Source organism: Paramisgurnus dabryanus, chromosome 7 (assembly GCF_030506205.2).
Source record: "Paramisgurnus dabryanus chromosome 7, PD_genome_1.1, whole genome shotgun sequence".
NCBI classification, from domain to species: Eukaryota; Metazoa; Chordata; class Actinopteri; order Cypriniformes; family Cobitidae; genus Paramisgurnus; species Paramisgurnus dabryanus.
Genome location: NC_133343.1, coordinates 10597685 through 10613025, shown reverse-complemented (window position 1 = coordinate 10613025; position 15341 = coordinate 10597685). Strand labels below are relative to the sequence as shown.

Below are 15341 nucleotides of genomic sequence, written 5' to 3'. Positions count from 1 at the left end.
CTAGCGATGAGTTAAAGATATTTAGAACCGGGGTTGACACTACAGGGAATACCTCTTTAAGTTGTTTTGTGGGAACGGGGTCTAATATACAGGACGATGATTTGGATGATGTGACTAGTTTAGAGAGCTCATCTATTGTAGTAGGTTTAAATGAATCAAGATGTTCGTATGGTAGTCTAGTGTTAAGTGAACTAATGGGTAGAGAGGTGGCTGCCTGGGTAGCTACAATGTTTTCCCTAATAGCCGAAATTTTGTTAGAAAAGAAGTTCATGAAGTCGTTACTATTGTGTTGAAGTTTACTATTGGTTTCTGTTAGTTCTTTGTTTTTAGTCAGTTTCGCAACTGTGCTAAAGAGGAAACGAGGGTTATTATGATTCTCATTTATAAGCTTGCTAAGATATGTAGATCTGGCGGTTTTAATAGCCTGTCTGTAGTGTTTAACACTTTGTTTCCATGCTGTACGCCATACTTCTAACTTTGTGCTTCTATAATTTCTTTCCATTTTTCTAGCTGCCTTTTTAAGGGCTGCGGTGTGATGGTCATACCATGGAGCTGGCGGTTTTTCTTTGAATCTCTTTTTTCGAATGGGAGCAACGGCATCCAATGTGTTAGAACAGACATTGTTTAGGTTTTCTATTACAATATCTAGATCGTCACAGTTATCTGCTACATGTTTCATCTGGGACAGGTCTGGAAGAGTGCTAATAAAGCTATCTTTAGTGGTGGAAATTATTGTTCTGGCTAGTCGGTAGCATGTTGTGGATTGAGTGATCCTATCTAGAAGTACAGTGTATGACACAAGGTAATGGTCAGAAACTGCATCACTCTGAGGTGATATTTCGACGTCATTAATATTGAGTCCGAGTGACAGAATTAAGTCTAATGTGTGCTTACGAGTATGCGTTGGCCCTGTCACGTTTTGTCTAATATTGAGAGAATTTAGAACATCTATAAACGCACGTCCTAATGCGTCTTTTGGGTAATCCACATGGACATTAAAATCACCAACAATAAGAGCTTTATCTACAGTGACTACAAGCTCAGATAGGAAATCTGATATTTCTTTAAGGAAATCTGCATGGTGGCCCGGTGGTCTATAGATTGTCGCTAAGGCAAAAGAAAGCTGTTTGTGGTTACGATCAGTTATTTCCATATTTAACAACATTAGTTCAAATGATTTAAATTTTAGCTCAGATTTTTGGTTTACTTTAAAAATTTTGTTGTATATTGTAGCTACACCACCCCCTCTCCCCTTTAATAATTCGTGCCGGCGTGAATAACAATCTTAGAAAACTTCCGCTTAGCATTAGCCAGCACTTTAAGTTTGGATCTAATGTCAGACGTTCTGGCTCCCGGTATACAGTAGACTATGGTGTTTGGTGCCTCAATGTTAGTGTTCCTGAGTATAGAATCTCCAATGACCAGGGCACTTTTAAAAGGTGTTTCAGCTGGTGTACTCCTTAGGGGATCGAATCTTTTAGAAATTGTCATTACGTTATGGGTCTTAGAAGGACGCCTTATATGACTATGCCGCCTGACAGTCACCCAGTTTGACCGCCGACTTGACTCTGATGTCGGAACCGAGCCATGTGTATTTTGATAAACACTATGCGCGCTCGATACAGTATTTGTAATATTTACATTAGCATCTGATGTCGGAACCGAGCCATTAGTCTTTTCGCTCGATAGATTATTTGCAACAGTAACATTTAGCGGTTTTGCTATCGTCAACTAGCGTTCGGATGCGTGATTCTAGTTCAGCAACCTTCTCAGTTAACCTTAATACTTCAATACACTTAGTGCATGTAAACCCCTCTATGCTAACACCAGAAGCTAAACTATACATGTGGCAAGTAGTACATGTTACAATAACAAGCGGAGTCTTACCGCTTTCATGCTGGGCGATGGCGTCTTCGTTTACCCGAACGCGGTCCCCGGAGCTGCATCGCGTGGGGTGTTCGGTTGTGACACGCCTCGGTCGCCTGCGAACGTCTGGGGCCAGGGTGATGTGGGGCTTGCTGAATCTGCGAAGGCCGGGCAGCGGTTCCTCCACAGCTTCCCGATCGCTTTCATGTTGGACAATGGCGTGTCCGTTCAGTCGTTCACGGTCCGTGAAGCTGCATCGCGTGGAATGCTCGTTTGCTGCGCGCCTCGTTCGCTTGTGGACGTCGGAAGGCAGGGTGAAGTGGGCGCTGTACCTCGCGTTGGATCTGCTAAAACCGGGAAACAACTCCTCCACAGCTTCCCGCTCAGGTGAGGACAGGTCAGAAAAGCATATATCAGATGAATCCGCCATTAGATCGGGAAATGCTAGCTTCAGCCTCCACCGTTTGTGGATGCTAGCGGGCTATATGCTAACACTGGGTGTTTATTAGTGATAAATAAATAGTTTCACGTGGTAGTACTGATCAATAATCGTCACGGTAAAGTATTCCTATGTAAAACTAATAAGTTATATTACATAAATAGGAATAAGATGGTAAAAAAGGATTTTAGATGATGAACTCGACGGAGCTACGATGCACGATCTGTTCAGCGTGATGTCACAAACCGGATGTTGAATCAGTCTCCTCAGTAAGAAATCTCCTCAGATGGTCTGAGTACATAAAGAGCCCTTGCCCTTGCAACTTTTAAATCTGCATAAAACAAAATCAGTGGTACTAGCCCTTGTTGAGTAACTGTGTACAGCATTTACCCTAGAAAAATTGTTACAAACCATACACATTGTTATATATGTTACTCTATCTTCTACTTTAAGCCACTTACTGTAAGGCTACTAAAATGAGCTGGGTTGAGGTGTGTGTGCGGGTGTAGCTTTAAAATAAGCCTCACTAATTTGTTTTGTGATGTCTGCAACTTCTGTTTGAAGATTTTAGGAATGGTTGTGTACCATGAAGTGCAGGCATAATCAAAGTGCCATTGTATTAGGGCCCCAGCAAGAGTCTCGAGAGCTTGTCTATCTATTAATGTGAATATTCTAGCTAAATATTTTTTTTCTGATTTACTTTAGACAGAACTTTTAAAGACATGCACTCCCCAGAGAATTTATTGTTAAGTATGCAACCTAGGTAAGTTACTGATTCCTTAGTTGTTATTTTGGATTCACCAACTACCACATTTGAATCCAGGCGACTTCCTTAGCTTTTCATTGGATCCAAATAGTATTGATTCAGTTTTACCGAGATGAAGAGACCGCTTATTTTCAGATAACCAAATACTGACTTTCTGAAGTTCTAAACTAAGTAATTTCTCTACTTCTGTTTTATTTCAATGAGACACTAAAAAAGCTGAATCATCTGGGTAAAGATACAGATTGCAATCACATGCTGACTTCATGTCATTTATATACAGCAGAAAGAATAGAGGACCTACGATGCTTCCCTGAGGGACCCCACACAGGGGCGTCATGCACCAATTTTTTTTAAGGGGGCACAGTGTCAACAGCTCCCAGAAATTTGTGTATACACAGACATCAAACGAAATATTATAGAGCTTTCAGTCTTTTCCATGGCACTTACATTTCTAACAATCTGAAAACCCCTGCTTTCATGCAAAAACCTCCAAAATAAAAGTGATGACTAACTTTCATATCAAATACTATTCAATCGGAATAATGACACATTTGCATCATATTCACATCTGAAACGGCATGTTTTATTTAAGTCTTAATGGCTTGTTTAATTGTGTCATTAATGCATTTTGCACAACAACTACATTATCATATAAAATTTATGTAATTTTAAATCCATAAAGTATATAAACAACGAAAATGACATCAGCTATAGCCACGTGATTGATTTTAATGTTCAATAATGATTTTAAAAAATATGTTTAGATACAATTATTAGAGGAACGGATTTTTGCATTAAATTTTACCTCATGTGAGCATGTGAGATTCCGCGCCCGCGTGAACTTTGGCGAACTTTGGCGTTGTGCCAAGAAGATGAATCTCTACTAATATAACGTTGAGACGGTCACATTTAAAACCATACATTTTCTACACAGAGAAGGTTAACTGCACATTACCGTACTGGGGTTTGGAAATGTTGTGAGCGTTTCTAACACGTTTTAATTCCTCAGATAGCCAAATGCAGCAGCAAGCCAGCAACAGCAGAGAGCTCGTGAGCGCGCCCAGACACTGATGACGTCTGCGGCTGCGCTCTGACTGCAGCGCCAGCTGCCGCCAGAATAAAAGTAATGTAACATGATCAAAACACGATCAAAACGGCGAAAATCTCCGAAAAGTGACAAGGATGCAGCACAGAATGTATAATATTGTGCATATTAACAGATTAAAAGTCAAATAACAGATTAATGGACGCTTATTTGATTTAGAGGTTGGATGCAAAATCCATTGGCTCAAAAAAACCAAGGGGGCAGGTGCCCCCTCAGTTTGAATGGGCATGACGCCTCTGACCCCACATGTAAGTGGAAGAGGAGCTGATATAGTCCCACTCACATCTACTACTTGTTCCCTATCCCCCAAATAAGACTGGATCCAACGTAGAGCTGCAGAATTAAAACCCTTAAAACTAACCCTTAAAACCCTTAAAACTGCTCTTAAAACTAATTCACACCAATCCAACGAATGCTAACAAACACCCATAGAAAATGTTAGGGTTGTGAAAATTAAACGCGCAATGAATTTTAATGAATTACGGTGAAATGTCGCCACATCCAAAGACAGAGGGCGCTCTCGTGAAGAAATGCCATTTGTGCCACAGAAGAAGTAGCATTACAAATGCTATTCCAGGAAATGTCTATAGGAATATTTATATCACTGTTCCTCAAATTGTTTCAGGTATTTTTATGATGATAAAGAATATTTTGAATGATTATGTTTGACGAGTGTTGCTTTTTAAAATGCAAATTATAAACGACTCAAACTCCCCTTACGAAAAATAAGATTATTCAAGTGTGCTATAAGTATACTTCTTTTAAACTTAAAATAAGTATACTTTCAGTTAACTTTTTATGTACTTCTCTAAAATATACTTTCGGTACTTCTTAGAAATATACTTAAATTGTACTAAAGTATACTTGACCTATACTGACCGAAATGTCTAAGTATATTTGCCCTATACTTGTTTACTGACATATACTTAAAAGTATAAAGTAAAAATGCAACAAAAAAGCTATCAAGAAAGCTGCAAAAAGCCATAGGATTAGCCCTGGTGAAAAATAAATATACTTTATTGTATTTCAAGTATATTTAACTTTGCAATAGTACATTACAAATATACTTAGAAAGAAATGTACCATCTTTGAATATATTGAAAGTATGCTTACAACATATTTGCTAACAATTAAACTTTTAACATATTTCAAAATAATTCTAATTTAGTATATTTTCTTAAAGTATACTTTTAAAAAATATAATCTTGGAGTTAAAGTTCTGTGCAATTTTTAAAGTATACTAATTTGAACTTATTTTAAAGTTTATTTTAGGTATACTTTATCTGTTAAAGTTATCATTATAATAATGCACTGACAGCATATTTATAAAATACATTATTTAGCATCCTTTTAGAAACAGTTTATTTTAAGTAAATTTTGAAAGTATATGTAGTGTACAAATGTATATTATCTTTATGGAGAATCTTTAGTGTTAGTAAACTAGTAGGTTATTAATTTTTATGCTGCAGGTATACTTGCAAGTATTCTTTTACTACATAACAAATACTTTGCTGCCTTAAAATTTTTGTTGAATCAACTTGGATTTACAAGTCATTTCAACTTACTGTTATTTATCTTGACTAGAGATCAGTTGTTATAACTACAGGTGAGTTGTTATAACTTATAAAATTAAGTTGACTCAACTATATTTTATAAGTTGTGACAACTCATCTTTGTTGACATGACTTGTAAATCTGAGTTGATTTAACAAAAAATTTTAAGGCAGCAAAGTATTTTTTACAGTGTCAACTTTTAGTTAACTAGTGTACTCTGAAAGTGTATACTGTATACTGAAAGTGTACATACTAGTTTACTAAGAGTACACTAATAGAACACTTGCAAGTTACTAATTGTGTGCTGCAGGTATACTTGCAAGTATTCTTTTACTATACTTTTAGTTAACTAATACTCCTGTGTATTAATTTTTATACTTGACATATACCTTTTAATTGTACTTTCAATTTGAAGCTTAATCTTTCGTATGCTATCAGTGAGCTAATCAAACAAAAATAATAAATAAAAAAATTATAAATATATATACTCACTTTCAACATTTGATATGTTATCTATATTCTATTGTGAATAAAATATAAGTTTATGAGATTTGTAAATTATTCCATTCCTTTTTTACTCACAATTTCTACAGTGTCCCAACTTTTTCTGATATGAGGTTGTGTATATATATCTATATATACATATGGCTGAATTTCCTGAATATTAACTTTCGTTCTGGACTCCATTTCCCATAATCCTGCATACCTGGACTGTTTACTCTGCCACCTGAAACTCATTGGACAGCCTATATAAACTCTCTTCAGTCAGTGCAAAGTCTTGATTTGTACCGGCTGTCATTGCTGAGCGGTTTGCCTGCCTGCATATCTATCTGTATTTATTGGTCTTTATCTGTTTTACCCGGTTTATGAGTATGTTTGTTGACTGCCCTGACCCTTTTGCCTGTTTCATGACTACGAGATTTGCCTGCCCTACATTGCTGTGTTTGCTGTTGTTTGACCTTGCCTGTTGGAATATGAGTGTGTTTAATAAAAACCTGCAGATGGATCCTCAGTGTCAAAGTGCTTTGTTACACAAGCAGTATACAATAAGTAACCTACTAGTTTACTAAGAGTACACTAACAGAACACTTGCATGTACATTTTCAGTATATGACTAGTAAACTACTAGTTAACTAAAAGCATGGGCGAGGCTAGCCCCTTTTTAGGGGTGCTTTAGCACCCCTAAAAAGCAGCTCAGCACCCCTAAAACTTGGAGCAAGAAATGTATTTATTTTAAAATGTTCGTTCGTCTTTGACAAGGTTAAATAAGTCCAAAACATACTCCGTAGTTTGTGGTTTAAAATGTATATGTTAAGGTAGAAAATGAAAACCTCCCCGCTTAGCAAATGGTGTCATCCTCTTCTTTTACTTCTCTGTACCATCGCTTAGCTCGAGCGCGAAACACACGCAGAGAGAGAATCAGTTAAAAGTGTTGTGATGCAACTTTTTTGTTCAAATCTTACAAAATGTTTACGTTATGTTTATAATGAGCGAGTACATCACGAATCAATCTTTCAAGCCGTGTTTTTGTCTTATACTGAATCACCATGGTACACGTATAATAAGTGTTTATTTTCGGATTATTTTAGTCCGGCGGGTACCCGCGCGCTGCGGAGTACTGTAGTACAGTACCTGGGTGACTCGTCCATAGACTTAAACGGAGAGAAGTAGTGCCGGTTACAATGTTCTTCCGCAAGACGCATGCAGTTTTGTGCGTCTCAGTGGGTAGTTGCATACAGTACGTGTGTCTCCGTTGTTAAAGTTTATTGTATGATTTATCGTTAATTTGAGACTTATTTTAACAATCGGGAGTCATGTAAACATGACATCACGTGCGTCTTTTCTGGTCAGTCGTCATGAAAACATGGCGCTTGGAACAGAGTGAAAACAAACTACATATCACTATACCACCAGTACCGGTAAGTTATGTGTGAAATCACTAACTGTCTGACTATCAAACTAGACAATAACGACTTTTTTTAGTTTATCACATGTAGATTAATATGAAGGGGATAACGTTTTTAACCCTTAGTGCAGGAGTCACAAGTGTTTTGTTTTAGACATATAGTAAAGGTAATTGTTCAATTAAAGGACTGTTAAAAGAAACGCTGCAAATTAAACTATAAATTAACATACCATATGTTGTAGGCATAAAAGTTATAAATTAGGAGATTTGTCATTTTGACGACAGGCTTAAAACGACACACTGTATATACACATAAAACCATACCCACACTGCTGCTGTAGCCCACCTTTTGTCCTGATACTTTAATATGGCATTAATGGCAAAAAAGTGCTAGCTCGCCACTAATTAGAAATAAAAAGGTTGGCAAAAAAATGCATCTCAAAACTCATCAGATTGATGCTTTAAAATATGTAATTTAAAAAAATTCTTAGGGGGAGCATGCTCCCGGACCCTAGAGGGGTAATTTTCTTATCTTTTTCACCCCTGACCCGTTTTCATGCCTGAAAGGTCTCCAAAAAAATCTGGATTTTGGAGTTGATAAACCAATGTTAAAATGATAGTTATTTTACAATAAAAATAATATTGGTTTCTGTAGGAAAAAAGAGTGGGTGGTGGCAGTGGAGCTCATTGGGTGCTCAGCACCCCTAAAGCTCTTACCCTAGAATCGCCTCTGACTAAAAGTATATTGAAAGAACACTTGGAAGTATACCTGCAGCACACAATAAGTAACCTACTAGTTTACTAAGAGTACACTAACAGAACACTTGCATCTACACTTTCAGTATATGACTAGTAAACTACTAGTTAACTAAAAGTATATTAAAAGAACATTTGGAAGTATACCTTCAGCACAAAATTAGTAACCTACTAGTTTACTAAGAGTAATCTAACAGAACATTTGCATGTACACTTGAAGTATAAGTCTAGAAAACTACTAGTATACTCATGAGTTCACTTGCAGTACAAATGAAGAACTAATTGTGCACTAGTTGTACACTTAAAGTTGACTACTCTTACACTTATAGTATACTTAAAAGTATGCTTTTATATACTAAAAGTGGGCAAATTTAGTCCCAAGCGGTATTCAAGCAGTACACTTACAAGTATACTACTAGAACATAAATGTTAGTACACTTACTACATAAAGTATACTTAAAACTATACTCCAACATTACTTAAGTATACTTAATAAAATGAACTTGAAGTGTACTTCTTTTTCGTAAGGGTCATAGTGATTTAAGATTGATAAGGACTTCCTATTGATCACAGAGCCGAATTACATGCATGAGCTGTGCATGAAACACAGAATCTGAGCCTTGCGATTCGGAATCAATTTTAAACAGGTATTTTTAATTGGGAACGCAATGCATCGATGCACAGCCCTAGAAAATGTAAAGAAACATCACTAGTTTAATGTTCAATATTAATGGTCATTATATGAATAAATAACATTTAGAAAATTTAATCTTCAGAATTAAGTTAATGCAAGTTAATATAACCACCAAACTATCCGCACTGGCAGATATCAATCTAAATAATTGGCTATCGTAGCAGTGAAGACATATTAGATTGGTGCATACAGTATCTCTAGTTTGAACCAAATGTGTCAAACCAGACATGCTGTTCGTTGATTGGCTTAATTGCGTGACAAAGCTTCATGCATATTTACCACTTGAGTTGAAATTCTACGGGCAAATAGCATGGAATTGCACCAGTCACTTTATGTCTGTCCCCTTGCTCAATGTTAATTAGCATCTTTTTGTATCTTTACATTGACTTTGTTTGTACTCTACACCATAAATACACAATATAAGTTGGCTGCTATTTAGAATGAACAAGATTGTCGTTTGTCAGTGTTTTTGCCATGACTTGTGGGATGACCGTGAATTAATCTTTAGTGATATTTTTCTTAATGCTTTTAATAAGTCATGAGGTTTGTACATTTTGTTGGCACTTTAGGCACTTGATTGGTCTTCACACTTGCGTGCCAGCACCACAAGCTCTTTAATGTGTGTGTCCCCTGCATGTGGGCATACATGCTGTGAGGCAATTTCTGTTTGATCTTGGCAGGGTGCTGTTAGGCTCTGTATGTTGACAGCCTGCGGGCAGAAGTCTTCTACAAAATAAAACACTTCACAGAAGTAGCCAACTTTAATGGCAGTACACACAGCTGGCCAAGCGTGGATCCTTGCAATGTCAAATCAGATCAGTACTGAACAGATCTGTTATGATTGTGTATGTCTGTGTTTGACAGGTATTGCTGTGATGACGAATCTGTGTGAACAAGTCGATGTGTACGAGTACATCCCCTCTATGAGACAAACCAATCGGTGCCATTATCATGAGACCGTCATCGATACGGCCTGCACCTTTGGAGCATACCACCCTCTGCTTTACGAGAAACTGCTCACCAAGCGCATGAGCACGGCTTCTGAACACGACCTCAGGGAAAAGGGAAAGGTCACACTGACAGGTTTCTCTGAGATCACCTGTCCAACGTGATTTTCACGATCCTATACAATTGTTTAAAATACAGTATGGATGGTTCCAAAACTGAGTACTTTATTCAGAATATTAAGGCTTTATTTGGAGTGTTATTTAATAATGGCTTTAAACAAATAAAAAATTCTACCAAATATATTTGGCAGACACGGTCACTCCTCGCGTTTGCCCTGATGAGAAGTGTAGAATCTGCTATTTAAAATGCATACGGTCGAGTCGCTCGACTGGCGCATCCATGTTGTGCCTCCATCTTTGAAATACATTCGCAGACGAGGGACATTCCTGAAATTCAAGTTCCGCCTTTCGCGCTTTCAGACTACACTCACGCTGGCCTAGGGATGTTCATATCAGTAATTTTCCCGACCGACAACTGCAGCTTATGAACCGAACATTAACCGTTAACTTATAAGATTTTAATATTAAGTTGTCATTGAGTAAAAATACCGTGGACGGTTGTCTGTGTGACCTAGTTAAAACAAAACATTTCACTTGAACGAGCAAACAGCAGCGACAGATCAACAACAGAACCAGGATTCATACATTATCATACATATCACGCAACATTACCGTATCAAAAAGCACGCGATCAGTCCAGATGATTAATATCCAAAGAGGGCAGATTGTCTCTTTTTCATCTACCACAGTGGTCATTTCTAAAGCAGGACGCTTTTCAAAAAGTTTTGCTTTTGCTTCGTCTTTCTCCGTTTGTGCAAAAAGAGAGATGTTCATGGTCAGGGTCAGAGGCCATCAGCGAACGTCTGTCCGGATGTGCGCGAGACGGAGACGGACCGCGTCATCTTGCGCGGACATGCACGCATCTCCGATCAGCTTCCAAACACTCACACAAATGATTTCTCATAGAAATGAATACTTTATCAGACCGTCAGGGCAGCAATCGTTTGTGTCATTTACAGGACATTCACAAATTAAAGATAGAAAAGTGGCGAAATGTCTGTCGGCTCATGAGGACAGGCACCGTGCGTTAACAAATATTTTTTTATGTTAACTGATAATGTTAATCGGCCATAAATTCTTACCTTTGGTTAACGGTTAAACGGTCAATGTGAACATCCCTACGCTGGCCGCTAGCTGAAGCCTCCCGAGGTTGCATGTGTAGGCGGTATACGTCATCAAGACAGTCTTATTTCAGAATATTAACAATTATAAAGCTGACAATTATTCTTGGTTAATTGTAAATGTATGTAATATGCTTATGACTTGTGAATGTAATGCTCAGTTAATTTAAATAAACCAGGTTTGATGACGTATGCAGCCCACATATGCAACCTGTGCAGACTGAATCCTTCGGATTCAACAACAGCTGCAAACCGTGATGATCCCGCGATCTAATGCTTTGATTTGAGGCAGATTTGAAAGCCTGTTGAAGACCTATTTTCGAGGACATTAAAACACGTCGCCAAGGAAGCGAAAAGGGGATTTAAAACGACAACGCGACAGGAAAAACAACAAGACCAAAGTCAATATTGGAGTAATGTTAGTTTTCCAAGATGGGGCTCAAGGGACATAGAAGTTGCCTACTTTCTATCTTCTCCACAGCTAATTCAGCATATTCGTTTACATCCATGTTGTAAACTTGAAGTTTTATAGTTCCTTGGCTAACTATAGCATGCTTATGCATAACACTTGTTAGTGTAAACACGCATGTGTTTTAATGTGTTCGATGAAAAAGGAGTGTCTAAGCTACGTTTATGGTTGCTTTTTGTATGTGATTTTAAGTGGACACATCATAAAAATCTGACTTTTTCCATGTTTAACATAAATCTGTGTGCTTTGATGGATCACAGGCAAAATACATTGCAAATTGTTAATTTTTTTCATTGCTTTTGCTTTGTAGCTACTGGAAGCCATGTTAACCTTGGCATGACACGGCCACCGTACGAGTTAAAACGCGTTTCGAATGGGGTGCGCTAGAAAGTAATATTCATTTGGTTGTCATATAGAATTTCACCGCTAGATGGGAGTAGATCTTACACAGTGGAGCTTTAAAGCATGTGGAATTACTGTCACAGGAAAAACTTTTACATATCCTATTATATGATGCTCAGAGATAAGTTTTAAGTAATAAAATTATCAACTACAGGAAGACCTTAAAATGTGGCGGATGCCCTTTTTAATCTCAAAACATGCTATATAAGTAGCTATATAAATACTTGAATCGCATCTGTAGTGCTATACTAACTGAATTGAGCACGTGTTTTAGTTTTTTTGTGATGCACCTGCGAATTCATAATAAACTTGAGATTATTAAGTTTTCCCTGAACTATATGTAGTTTATTTATATAACAAGCAAAAAACAACACATAGATTACCTAGGAAACCAAAACATTTGTTATTTTCGACGAGACATTTGTTCAAGAGATCAGTTTAGCAACTAGTCAGACCATAAAAAAAAAAAACCGGAAGTAAAGTTCGGATCCAGACGTGTATCGCGTCAGCGCACATGCGTCCGATGAAACTGTCTATTTGTGAGTTCACCTATATCTGGGCTTTGTGAATAACCACAATTATTAGCAAATTATCCAAAAATAAAACAGCATGTTAGCAGGAGTAAAGAAGTTTGTTGGAGTCATGTAAACATCTTTGTCATGTGATTAAGTCCTTACTCTGATTATTGGAAAGAATCACATTATTGATAAACATGTGATTTTAATTATGACTAGGACTGATTTGTTTTTTTGTGTGTTGAGCGCACTGATTCAGAAATTCTGTTACTGTTTTTGCTCCACATTATAAAAATGTTTGTAGCTGGTGAGTGAAATGTATTATTAATTCAGTGAATAATAATAATAACAAAAGTAGTTAATAAATCCATAATTTAAACATTTAGTAAATATGCTTAATAAACCAAATGTTTTTTCATATCTTTTAATATAAGATGATTTTTTGTATTATTGATTTAATTAAAAAAAATATATTTAAGAAAATTTTATAATGATAATAAAATGTATTATTTTATTAAAGACATATTTTGTTAAATTAAAACGGGACATGATTACATTAAAAATGGGTTTATAATGATACAGATACAAATCATTTGAGATTGCTGCTTGAAAGGTATCAATCTTTGCTGTTAATGATAATGTGATAAATTGTTTGCAATTCTTATTAATAAGATAAAAAATGTTTTGTAAACTACAAAGCCTAGAGGTATTTTAACTGTACAGTAATCAACAATGTAATTCAAAAAGTTAGTGAATTATAGAATATTACATTTGTTTTACATGTTTATTAGACTAGATATTTTATAAATGTATAAAAGGTTCATCTTTTAAGGAAAATGTTTTAGTTATGTTAGTTTTTTGTATTGTGCATTATCAGGCCTGTTTTATCTGCTTACTTTTATTTAAGTACAAAGGGTGGCACATGTATTTTAAAGACTACAATCTTAAACAAAAACTTTATAAAGTGCTGTTTTCAGCCAATACAATCTGCTGTTATTATAAAAAACTCAGATTTCAAATGCAGTTTATAGTGTTATTTTTTTAATAATTTCTTACAATCAATTTTGTACCTGACCATTTTATTTGTATTTGCTGGTGAATTGTTTTTCATGACAGTGGATGAAGTTTTATACACTTAAAATAAGGACAATTAAATCTAAAGTCTTATCTGTGGAAACAATGTAATTTTTTTTGCATCAGTGTGGTTATTTATTTCTCATTGTTTATGCAGTAATTCTTAATATTACATATCTCATAATTCAGTGCTAATGAAGAAGTTGATGTCTAACCTGTTTGTTCATAAGAATGTAAATGAGAGGGTTGATGACTGTGCTGCTCTTTGCAAGGAGGGAGGGCACCACGCTCGCGATGGGTGTGATGATCCCAGGACGTCCAAACGTGGCCATCATAGCAACTACCCCATAAGGCATCCAGCACAAGAGGTAGCACACAACTGTGGTAATGACCATAAATAAAATGTGGTACTCCCTCCGCCGTGCTGCCGTCTTCCTGATGCGCCCCACCTGCGGAGAACATTGACATTAAGATATACAATAGCATATTCTGTTTTCACCACTAGATGATTTGAAAACAGTCTACACAGATCCCAAAAGACTTCTGATTCACTTAAGAGGAACTCTGCCATCTGGATAAGAGGACTAATCAGGTTTAGTAATATAATTAGTTTCTGAGAATCCTATGAGAATCTCTGATATTTTGCATTTAAATGAAAATTTGTCAAAAAAATTTCCTTACCTCTTACAGGGTGCGTACCTTTTCAAAAAGTACATCTAAAGAGTTCATATTAGTACATCAGGTACATATTGGTACCAAATGTATACATACACTCACCTAAAGGATTATTAGGAACACCTGTTCAATTTCTCAATGCGATTATCTAATCAACCAATCACATGACAGTTGCTTTAATCCATTTAGGGGTGTGGTCCTGGTCAAGAGATTCTCCTAAACTCCAAACTGAATGTCAGAATAGGAAAGAAAGGTGATTTAAGCAATTTTTAGTGTGGTTGTTGGTGCCAGACTGGTCTGCTCAGTTACTGGAATTTTCACGCACAACCATTTGTAGGGTTTACAAAGAATTGTGTGAAAAGGGAAAAACATCCAGTATGCAGCAGTCCTGTGGGCAAAAATGCCTTGTTAATGCTAGAGGTTTGAGGAGAATGGGCCGACTGATTCAAGCTTGGAAAAAGATGCTGGAATTTGCACGAGCTTACCAATATTGGACAGCTGAAGACTGGACAATGTTGCTGATGAGTCTCGATTTCGTTGAGACATTCAGATAGTAGAGGCAGAATTTGGCATAAACAGAATGAGAACAGGGATCCATCATGCCTTACCACTGTGCAGGCTGGTGGTGGTTGTGTAATGGTCTGAGGGATGTTTTTTTGGCACACTTTAGGCCCCTTAGTGCCAATTGGGCATAGTTTAAATGCCACGGCCTAGCTGAGCATTGTTTCTGGCCATCCCTTTATGACCACCATGTACCCATCCTCTGATGGCTACTTCCAGCAGGATAATGCACCATGTCACAAAGCTCGAATCATTTCAAATTGGTTTCTTGAACATGACAATGAGTTCACTGTACTAAAATGGCCCCCACAGTCACCAGATCTCAACCCAATAGAGCATCTTTGGGATGTGGTGGAACCGGAGCTTTGTGCC

At 36.9% G+C, this 15341-nt stretch overlaps 2 protein-coding genes across 3 annotated transcripts in view; one reads left to right on the top strand and one right to left on the bottom strand.

Annotated features, from left to right (window-relative positions):
- The window catches only part of LOC135717828 (beta-galactoside alpha-2,6-sialyltransferase 2-like), a 74036-nt gene extending 60970 nt beyond the window's left edge, over positions 1-13066 (top strand). For both annotated transcript variants that reach the window (XM_065240061.2, XM_065240060.2), the window contains exon 6: positions 9950-13066. In XM_065240061.2, coding sequence (XP_065096133.1) covers positions 9950-10197 — 248 coding nt within the window. In that variant the 3' untranslated portion in view covers positions 10198-13066. The remainder of the gene's footprint in view (positions 1-9949) is intronic.
- tmtops2a (teleost multiple tissue opsin 2a) overlaps positions 1-15341 on the bottom strand; it is a 40707-nt gene that overhangs the window by 5342 nt on the left and 20024 nt on the right. Inside the window, exon 3 of the mRNA XM_065240068.2 lies at positions 13949-14182. Within this exon, the coding sequence (XP_065096140.1) occupies positions 13949-14182 (234 nt within the window). The remainder of the gene's footprint in view (positions 1-13948; positions 14183-15341) is intronic.